General features: G+C 41.1%; 1 protein-coding gene across 1 annotated transcript; it reads right to left on the bottom strand.

Annotated features, from left to right (window-relative positions):
• Positions 1-8651: 8651 nt before the first annotated feature.
• Positions 8652-10649, bottom strand: LOC104430540 (putative calcium-transporting ATPase 13, plasma membrane-type). Its single transcript, XM_039314008.1, has one exon. The coding sequence runs from the start codon at positions 10647-10649 to the stop codon at positions 8652-8654; it is 1998 nt and encodes a 665-aa protein (XP_039169942.1).
• Between the last annotated feature and the right edge of the window lie 608 nt (positions 10650-11257).

Below are 11257 nucleotides of genomic sequence, written 5' to 3'. Positions count from 1 at the left end.
GTACCTTTTGCCCAAGTGAACAAAGCATAATCATGTTTGGACTGTATAAATCCAGCTCCTGTTAGTGCAGTAGTAAATTTGGCGTACCACTGTCGAGATGCCTGTTTCAATCCGTAAAGAGATTTGCGGAGACAACATACCTTCAACTCCCCCTGTCTCCGTAATCCTTGTGGAAGATCCATGTAAATCTCCTCTTCTAGATCGCCATGAAGAAAAGCATTGTGGACATCCATTTGATGTAGAGACCAGTTGCAAAAAGCAGCAACTGATAAGAAAGATCGAACCGTGACATCCTTGGCTACCGGAGAAAATGTCTCATGGTAATCAAAACCTTCTCGATGGGTGAAACCCTTGGCCACTAATCGGGCCTTGTATCTTTCCACAGAGCCATCTGCTCTATATTTGATCTTATAGACCCATTTATATCCAATGGGTTTGCGATCAGGCGGTAGTGTCACAACATCCCAAGTATGGTTATCAATCAGAGCTTTAAGTTCTGCCTCCATTGCCTTTTGCCAACGTTCATCATGTACGGCCTCATTATAACTAGAAGGCTCCCTTTCCTCAGAAACTCGACTAATGCAACATAAATGGTCTGATGACAAGCGGTCGAAAGATATATATGAGGATAAAGGATAACGAGTACCTGATAATAGTGATGAGGAGCAGACATAATCTTTAGTCCAGGCTGGTGGGCGAAGGTTTCGGCCAGATCTTCGTGGTGGTTCATCCAAAGCACCTTCAAAGGTAATTCCTCAACACTTGGAGGTTCTTCGTGAATTATCTCCCGGGATTCCTGCTCCATAATTTGTTGCTCAACAGAATTATCATGAGAAGAATCATCGACTGGTGAAGGCAAGACTATATCTACTATCTGATTTCTTGGAGAAGGAGTAATAAAGTATGATTCTCCAGTAGATAGATCTTCTTCTGACAGGAATTGCTGATTATTTCTTGCGTCATCTGCAGGTGTAGAAGTTGTATCCCGAAAAGGAAAAATATGTTCATGAAAAACCACATCCCTGCTGATAAAAAAATCCCCGGTAGATTGTTCATAAACTCGATAACCCTTTTTTAAATTAGGGTACCCCATGAAGATGCATTGTCGAGCACGAGGAGACATTTTATCCCGAGGACCTACTGCAACCAAAGACTCTGAGATGACTCAGATCCGGTTTTCTTCCATACAATAGTTCAAACGGGGTCTTGCATTCTAGAATGCGAGATGGCATACGATTTATTAGATATGCCGCAGTAATCACACAATCTCCCCAAAATTGTTCTGGTATAAATGCCTGGAACTTAAGAGCACGTGCCACCTCTAAGAGATGACGATGCTTTCGTTCAACTACCCCATTCTGTTGTGGAGTATAGGTGCAGGTACTTTCATGTAAAATACCATTTGAAGTGAGAAAGGAAGCACAATCACCATTGAAGAATTCCCTACCATTATCAGTGCAGATGCGACGAACTGATTTTCCGAACTGAGTTTTGGACAAGGAAAAAAAGATTTTTAGGTGAGAAAGAACCTGACCTTTTGATTGTATGAGGAAGACCCAAGTGGCACGTGAGAAATTGTCTAGGATTGTAAGAAAAAATCTCGAACCATCATGATAAACTGTGTGATATGGCCCCCAGACATCAACATGGATCAAAGAAAAAATCTCATATGTTCGAGTCTTACTATTTTGAAAGGGTGAACGAGCTTGTTTTGCCAAAGGACAAATTGGACATTGAGGACAAGGGAAATATGCAGTGTGACCCAATCTTTGATTATGAAGAAAATTTCTTTCATTGGCAACAATGTTACACAATGGTTTATTGAATGCAACAGAGGATAACTTAAAATTGCCCGGAAGATCATTCCAAAAATAAAGCCCTTGATAGATTCTACCCAAGCCCATCAGTTTGTCAGTCGAAAGGGCCTGAAATAGACATTTATCAGAGTCAAAAGAGACATGACAAGAATTCTCTTTACAAGCTCGAGAGACTGATATGAGATTAAAGTGGAAAGTAGGGACATAAAGGACATTTTTTAGAGTGATGAGTGAACTAAGATTCACAGTGCAGTCATTCCAACATATGTGGTATTTCCATTTGGAAGTTGGACTGATATTGGAAATGATAGCCTTTTGACACTAGAAAATAATTTTGGATTGCAGACAATGTGATCACTAGCTCCTGTATCTATAATCCATGCATCCCTTGAAATTGAGTTTGTCAGGCAATAAGAAATACCTGTGAAACTGCCTGCCTTGTCAGAATGATCCAATTTTTTAAGAGCTTCCATCAACTCCTGATATTCCCCATGGGTGATTGGTTTGTCTACTGTTTTACCCATTACCTGAAAGACAGTTGAAAACTTTCCCTTTTCTTTTTCACCTGGCTTACCACGTAATTTCTAGCAACTTTCAACTGTGGTGCGGGCGCTTGCAGTATTCACAATATATCTTACCCTTTCCTTTGTTGTTTTTTGCAAATAAGGAAGGCCTATTAACAGCATGGGCCGTTGTTCCTGCATATGGGCCCTCGGATGATGCTCCGAATGACGCCTGTGGGCCTTCGGGCCCAGAAAAAAATAGTCCGCGTGGGCCTTCGAATCCGTGGAAACCCGCTGCACGTGGACCGTTGGATTCAATGGCCGCGCCACTTTGTGAGCCGTCGGATCCAATAGCTCCAAAGATCGATCGTGAGCCGTCCGATCGATCGGTAAAATGCTGGCCATCCATCGTTCGTATATAAGGTCTAGGGTTTTCGTGAAACCCTAGATTAGATCGTTGATTTTCTCTCCCTCCTGTGGGTCTCTGTAGCGGGCGAGAGGAAACCCTCGTCGCCAGAGCCACCCTGTCGCCTTCCTTGCCAAGATCTGCTACTATATGTTGGCTTTCCTCCTAGATTGTGAGCTGGTAGATACGGCCAAGGCTTGGCATCGGCTCCATGGTTAAGATCTGCGATCTAAACGAAAGGTAAGAGTCGTTTAATATGAGGAGAAATCGAATGGCTTTCTCCTGTCTCGCATTTTTTTGTACTGCTGCAAAATCTGCTCCAGCTAGTCAAATTTTTCTTCGGCCGCTTCCAATTCGTTCCACATATTCGAAAGTTTGTTGAAAACTGCAGCAACAATCATGTTTCCTTGCTTTAAATCCGAGATCTGTTGCGTCAAAGAAAAATTTTTAACTTGATCCATTTTTCCATACATCTCCTTGATGTTTTCCCACATTTGTTTCGAGTCCTCCGTTGGAGGAAGACCAGCCGCGACTTCGGAAGCGATGATGTTTCCGATCCACGTTCTGACTAGCTTATTACATTTTTTCCAAAGTTGCGCTAGTCGTTCGTCGGCCGGAATCGGAACCGTTCCATCGATAAACCCTCCTTATCCTTCATTACCAGAGCGCGCCGGAACTCACGCGACCACCTCGAGTAATTATCGGGTCCAGTTAGTTGCTGGGCAACAAGCTTTAAATCTGGTCGGTGTTGGTTGTGAAAAGGGGGTCGCCGGGTTCTGGCCGGTTGCTAGCGGCGTAGATGCAGTATGGGAGAAACCTTGGTGGCGGACTCGGGTAAGGATTTCCCCCAAAACTCGACCCCCCAGGTCCGGTTGAATGACCCGCATTAGAAAAAAACGAACCCGGGTAGGGATTCGGTCCCATACCCGATTCGGATTATCCGCCCGTCTGCTGTGAACTGGTGTTTGTGCGCCCCCACCACCGGCTGGTAGGCCTCCATCAGTCTGTACACCATTTTGAAATCCCGGCAATGATGCATTTGGGCCCGTCCCATAGTACCAAGGATTTGGTACCCATTGGTAAGGTTGGCCCGAATAGGGTTGCCCCAAATTAGCCTGAGCCGGAACAGGTATCCACTGTGCTTGTTGAGTGTGGCTCTGAATCTGTTCTGATGGCTCCTGGATCTGCGAGGTTTTGTGGCGTTGTCTCTCCTGCGGGCTAATCACCGACTCCTGAGGTAAGTTCTTGTGGGTTTGTCATGGTGACAATTTTTTTCTAAGAGATCTGCAACAACACTGTTTTGCAGGTTAATTTTAAACACGTAAGTGAAGACGGTCGAGGGATCTCTTCTCGGATGCTATTCTGTTCTGCAAGAATTGCAGCAACGAGAAACAGAGAGGACTGGAAGCTGTTTTGTTCTGCAAGGATTCAGCAACAGAAACCAGAGAAGTAATAGAGGCTGATTTTAGTGCGGAAGCTTATCTCAGGATCAAGAGCCGCTCTAATACCATGTCACGAATCCAAGAAGAAGAAAAGAAATATGGAATATGTGTAATGAGGAAAATGGTGTATACTTCATTGATTTCTAGATGTGATACAATGATGTATATATTGTACAAAAGAATTGAATAAGAAAAGTAAGTAAATTCTTCTAATCTTTCTAGTCCTAAGATAAACACATCTTCTATCAATTACAATCAATCCAAATCCTCAATCAAATCATATCTTCTTTCAACACTCTGCAAGGTCGTTTATTGGAAAGAAACAGCAAATGGAACAGGTTTTTCTGTAGATGCATTGTCCATTCGCACAACCAATTGTTCGAAGTGCCCAAAAAAAAAAAAACTCATGCTAAGCACGGCTTAGCTTGGACCAGTTTTTTCAGAGTCCGAATAGGCCTATGCTAGGCTATCATAATACCTGCATTGAATGAACGTGATGTTGGCGGGTGAAGCCAAATATTTTTAAGAGCCTTTTTTTTGTCTTTTCTCTTTATTTTGCTTTGAGGTTAAAAGTTACATCACTTATATTAGCTATTGAGAGGCAACAGCCAAAACTAAAGGAGGTGAGAAAAAAATGGAGAGAAAAGAACATGAGAGAAGAAAAAGTGAGTTTTCTCTTTGTAAATATTCTCAATTTCTTTGTGTCTGGATCTTAAGAGAAGATTATAATTGTATTTCTACTGTTTTCGAAATATAGTGAATTTGCAGGGCACCTCTATATGGAGATCTAGCTAGGTTTAGGTGACTATCGATAACAAATTTTCTTGGTATATTCTTCCAATTCTGTTATCTATTATTACATTTTGTTTGTGTGAATTGTTTATTTGTGTATTTTTTCTAGAATCGGTGTGCAACTCCTAAAAATTAGTATCAGAATCTCAGTTGGCTAATCAAAAACATCGAAGGTTTTTAAGTGATGTTCAATTGAAAGCAAATAATATTGCGGAAGATAAAATCAAAAGAAGAACCCAAGGGCAAACCCAAACAAGGGGCACAATCCAAGCAATGGCAACTTGAGCACAATTTAAAAATGGCAATCAAATGCTACTCCAAAATAGAGGGCACAAGCGGCAACTCCAAAAAAAAAAAAAAAAAACACCAACAAAGGCCCCAATAGTGGGTCTATCTCAACCAAATCAAATGTAGCTCCAAAGAGAAGGACACAAGGTCTAGCTTCAAAAGAACCACCAACAAAGACCTCAAAGCTAGTTCCATCTCAATCAACTAATCTTAGCATTGACAACGACACTAGGACCACTGTCACTTAACCAATATCAATTACAAACGGTTCCTCTCAACCGACCACCTACTTTCATCGACCTCCACGAAAGAAATAGCCCATGCAAAGAAAATAATATCTATTCTCATTATAAAAAGAAGGGTTAATATCCCGAAACCCGAAGAATATACACTCGCGACAAATTTATCCCAAACTATTTTTTTCGAATGAAAAATCCCAAACTAGTATACATGTGACAAATTTACCCCGACTGACCATAAAAAAACCCTAAATTTGTACATTTTTGACAAATTTACCCTAAACTAATTTAGTCGACCGCAAAAAACCCCAAACTGATAAATTTGTGACAAATATATTATTCGCTAAATTGAATTAATACCACAAAAAAATCATAAAAATTGTAAACTTTGACAAATGGATCGTAAAATCCCAAATTGGTATACTAGTCAATTGTCTTTTTTTTTGGTAAAGTTTAAAAAAAAAAATTGGTAAAGGTATACTAGTCAATTGTCACGTGTCATTTAACTTAATAATTTGATAATAAAATCTAACAAAAACTAACAGAGGGTAAATTTGTCACAAATGTATTAGTTTGGGATAAATTTGTCAAAGGTATACCAATTTGAGGTTTTTGGTGGTAAAAAAAAATAGTTTGAGGTAAATTTGTCACAAATGTACCAGTTTGAGGTTTTTCATGGTATTAACCCTAAAAAGAAAAGGATTAACAATATGATCACTAAATTTTTTTTAAGTATTTGTCGTAGACCTTGGTGGTTACACGTAAAGGAGTCAATTCCTTGCTCACTTTGTGAATATTGCTATTTTATTTTACAAAATTTAACACGGCCTTTCTCAAAAAATCATATGCTATTTTCTTTTTACAAAGAAAAAAATCACAATTAAATAAGAAAATGACACAAATGATCCCGAACTTTTTCTTAATGTGCAATGTTAGCCCCGAACTTTTAATTTATTCAATGCAATCCCTAAATCTCAGCACAATATACAATATTGTTCATGAACTATTAATTCATTGAATGTGATTCCTAAACTTTTGATAAATATTCAATTTAGTCTATGAATTATATGAAAATATTCAATTTTTTAATTTAAATTAATGCAATGATAACATTATATGTTTTCATATAGTTTAAGGACTAACCCATAGTGAGGGTTGAGTCTTGCCCACCCCTAACGAGGCTCAACCTTGCCAAATCTAGCAAAGGTCGAGTCTCACCAAGCCCTTGACAATGCTCAACCTTGTCAAATTTGGCAAGGTTCAGCTTCACCAGCCCGGTGCAAAGCCACCCAGTTGGGTTGGGTATTGATTGGGTTTGGATATGGTCGCTAAACTTAGATTGCATTGGCATGGGCCAATTTGGACTGGACAATTTTTCTATGGTCCTAGCAGTAAGCCAAGCGTACCAATTACGTGGGGACAAAAAAAAGAAATCAAGCCATGTGTAAGAACTACGAATTATTGTGTGTGGATGATTTTGGACTCAATATGAGAAAAGGAAATCAAGCCACGGGTCCGAAAGAATCACAAATTGTTGTGTGGATAATTTTGGACTCTATATGAGAAGAAGGTTCGAACTTTTGCATGGCGATTAAAGTGGACAACTGTTAACATGATTGCCATGCTAAACTTCGCATTACTCATGTGGCCGTTAATCAATGAAATACTGACCGTCGGATTTGGGATTATTAAACTAATACATGAAATAAGGTTTGGTTTTTCTTTTCTACATAGCAAGATGACTCGTCATTCGCTCACTGAAACGACAAATGAGCGACCGATAATGGCCAAACTCCCCAGAAATGGGGAGACCGTTGACTTTGAACAGCTTCATGGGCCGACTGGTGTGCTTCTACGGAGCTCGCTTGCAGGTGCTAGTTTCGATTTCATGTCTGCACTTTCTCTTCTCTCGAGATTTCTGCTATGTCATGCTATGCTCAGTTAGTGAGTGAGTTCAATCGAAGCTAAGCTCAAAACCAACGCCTCTGGTCTCCTTCCGTTGAAGTTCGTTTGCTGCGGGTTTGCCAAACCGTTCCTTCTTCTGGGTTTTGTTCAAGATCTGCATTTGATCTTGCACGAGTATATGAGAGTTAATGCTCACTTGAAATGAAGAAGAATGGTTGCATAAATCAAAGATAGGAAGGAGGAAGGGGGATGTGAGTACAGGACTGAAGTGGATTGAATGTCAATGGGGAATCGTGTTGTTCTGTACACGTCATTATTCGTAACGGTTAGATGAATTAGTAGTGTTCATTGACTAAAAGCTTTTTGGGTCCTTGTTGAGCACCATCATTTAGGGTTAATTCGGGAGTTTCCTTGATGATTGTTGGCAATTAGGTGACGAGGCAAGCTGTGAATTTGTTCGAGCCTCGTGTGGAACAGCATTGTTGAAGAATTTTTCTAATGGAAAATTCGTCGAGCCATTGGCACTGAAGATGTGCGTTAAGGAGCCGTCAAGAACTCACAGGATAGAATTGAATAGCAAGGAAGTTCCAAACCAATTACTGTCTCACACTCTCAGCCAAGCTCAGTTTGCAGGTGCTCCCCTTATCTTAATGACTTCACTTACTTGTAAGCATCAATTCAGGCTCGAAACTCAAATGTCTCAATAGTCTCTTCCACTAGTTTCTGTTAGATACAGAGCTTGTGATCGAAGATGCCTGAATAAAAATTTATGATCACCTTCTGTTATTATTTCTTTGCTCTCTACATATCGATATGATCTCTGGTTCTTCAAATTGCAGCTATTTTACTTGCTTATTTGTGAATGAAACTGCACATTTCTGATGATCTCTTACGTAGATTTCTCAATAATTAGTAAGACTTTACCAGAAACGAGCTGTTACAACCCGAAAGAAGTGCTGACAAGAGGCAATTTGCAGAAAATATAAATGGTATCAAAATGAAAGAGGGGCGGCTCCACGGATCAATGTGAAAAAAAAAATGAAATAAAGAGAGGAATTGGAAGAAAAAGGAATTGATTATGAGACAGAGATGGTGGTCATTATGGTGTCTAATATTATGTAGAAGGCAATCTGAATAGGCAATTCTAGACAACTACTCGGTGAAAGTTGCAAAACCAAGTTAATGAACTGACTCATTCTGTCTGACTCGCTTCTATCATGCATCCTCCTAATCCACCTTATTTACGATGCCACCTACCATCAATCAGCTTCTCCATCCTTTGTGAAGATAGTTTTAACTCGGATGTATACGGCCTTCAACTTCTGCATGAGCGGAAGAAGCTTGAGATTGCAAGCGGGTTCTGGGACGGCTGAGGTTAGGTTTCCGTTGTCTTGCACAACTGCACCCGGTGGCTTTGTCACCCACTTTTTCATTACGCGGAGTATGCACTTTCCAGCTAAGTCAATGCACCATGAGACAACCCCAAGGAACAGACACATTCCCCATTCTGCGTATTTCAATCTTGAATCTTTTGCAATGATATGTGCCATCTCGAGAAATGCCAACTGCAACAAGAAGGCGGTAACTGTACCCACCCAAAACCATTTGCTGCGATAGACCCCTCTGAAGATATTCATCTTTTCGGGCTCTCGTGCATTGAATTTGTTGAATACCTGGCATACAAAAAAGCTGTTGAATATCAGAGTCTCAATTACCTTCTCCTTAAGCCCGAGAATGGTAGGCCCTTTAGACTGCATGGTTGCCAACAGAGACACCTGGTAAGCTGTTTGCATGAAAATATTCACCCACATGGCCTTGGTAATGAGTTGTCCTTCTCGTCCCGGTGTGAATTTCTTCATGAGCATCTCACAGGGCGGCTCCATCAAAAGAGCCAAACCACCTAGAAGAGTCAAAACTGAGATTGCCCATTGGAACTGAATCGTGGTTATAGGTGAACTTCCATAAGAGGCATTTGTGATTAAGGGTATCAACAGCCCGGCTAAGGTCATAGTCAGCTGAAATTGAATGTACTTCTGCATATTGCTGTATATGCATCTTCCGGACTTCATTATGGCCAAGATGGATTTGAAATTGCCTTCTGTGATGACGATGTCAGTGCTCTTTCTTGCAATGTCAGTGCTCCAAGTAGCAAATGTGATTCCCACATCGGCAGCTATTAGCATCGGAATGTCATTTGTTCTGTTTCCAACCACTGCAACTGTGTGTCCTTGATCTTTCAAGCAACTCACCAGAAGAAGCCGATCGGACGGGAGGGAGTTCCCCATCACAGAAATTCTGGCTGCCATGTCCATCCTCTCTTCATCAGAGCTATTTCGAAATTCTTCGCCTGTTATGACTAGTGCATCTGAACCAGGCCGTGTGACTCCAAACCCTGTAGCAATGCTCTGTAGCTTCAAGACCTCCTCACTTGACGCTACTACTACTTTAATTCCAGCTTCTCCACATTCTTCTATCACCTCCTTTGTATCCTCCCAGCCAGTCTTCTTTAGCCCCAACAGTGCCACCATTGTTAGATTGCCTTCATCAGACCTGGATTCATCAACTTGCTTACAAGCAAATGTGATGGGTTCAAAACCTTCTGACAGCATTTGCCCAACAATGTCTCCAAAAATCATCCTTTCACTTATATCCATGGGCCTTGTTATCCCTTCAATGTCATAAAATTGTGAACACAGGTCTAATATTGGCGTTGCAGGACCCTTGTAGTGCAAGAACCTTGGCCAGTTACCTCCATCCTTTCCAACCAATGCTACAACTATGTTCTCATTGTGAGTTGACTGTTTGAACTCAATGAAACTGTGAAGTTGCTTCCAGATTTCCGTTTTCAAGTCCCATTTCTCTGCAGCCCAAGCAAGGATTGAGTTATCCATTGGGGTTTGGCTGTTCTCTGGAAATAACGATAGTATGCCAATTCCGTCACAAAATGCTTCCAGAACATGATTGGATACCTTGGAATCTTCACTGATAACTTCTTTACCAATCCAGCACCTTTCAACTTCTTGTGGGGCCAATGGCAGTGCCCCTGTTTTGTCAGTGCAGACAATGGTGACTGAAGCCATGGTGAGAGTAATCGATGGTTCTGGAGCAAAGGTCTTTTCACCTAGCATCCTCTTGTTCCAGCAAGTGACGGCAATAGTAACTGCTAATGGTACTCCTTCAGCAATTCCAGCTAGTAGCAAAGTAAATGAAGTCAACGTGTTTAACATCCCTCTTGGTCTCTGGGCAACTCTCTTCATAGCTTCAATTAATTGCTTCAGAGGATGTGTTTTCCTGAGAAGTCCGGCAGGCCTGAATTCTTATATTCCTTCTTGAGATTGAACCGCAAAAACAACACCACAGTAATGATTATTGTGATGGCAACGCCAATTATTTGCTTCCGCGTGCTCAGCTTGTTGAGTTGCTCCTCTACTGGTGTCTTTTTTGATAGTTGAGCTCTCCTCAACATATTGCCCAACTTTGTCTCGGCACCAACTGAGGTCACCAGCATTTTGCCAGCACCATCAGTTACTTTGGAACCATAAAACAAGAATGGATTCTGATTATTGATGATGGGGTCAATTTTGTCATCCACTTCCAAGGATCCAGTGGGTACGAGCAAACCATCGGCAGGAACTTGGTCTCCCTTCTCTAAAAGCACAATATCTCCCAAGAGGACATCAGAGACGCAAATATTTTGACGGCATCCCCCTCTTAAAACATGGACTTTCAGGTCCCCATTTTGCCAAAGCTGGTTTACTGACAGCTGACGTGAACTTTCGTTCCTAAATTCACAAATTGATTGGACTATCACGATCAGAATGACAGCACCTAGTGTAAGAGCCCCTTCATACCAACCCGTTCTCGG

Source organism: Eucalyptus grandis, chromosome 5 (assembly GCF_016545825.1).
Source record: "Eucalyptus grandis isolate ANBG69807.140 chromosome 5, ASM1654582v1, whole genome shotgun sequence".
Lineage (NCBI taxonomy): Eukaryota > Viridiplantae > Streptophyta > Magnoliopsida > Myrtales > Myrtaceae > Eucalyptus > Eucalyptus grandis.
Note: the sequence above shows the minus strand (reverse complement) of the source record. Positions and strands in the feature narration are given on the sequence as shown.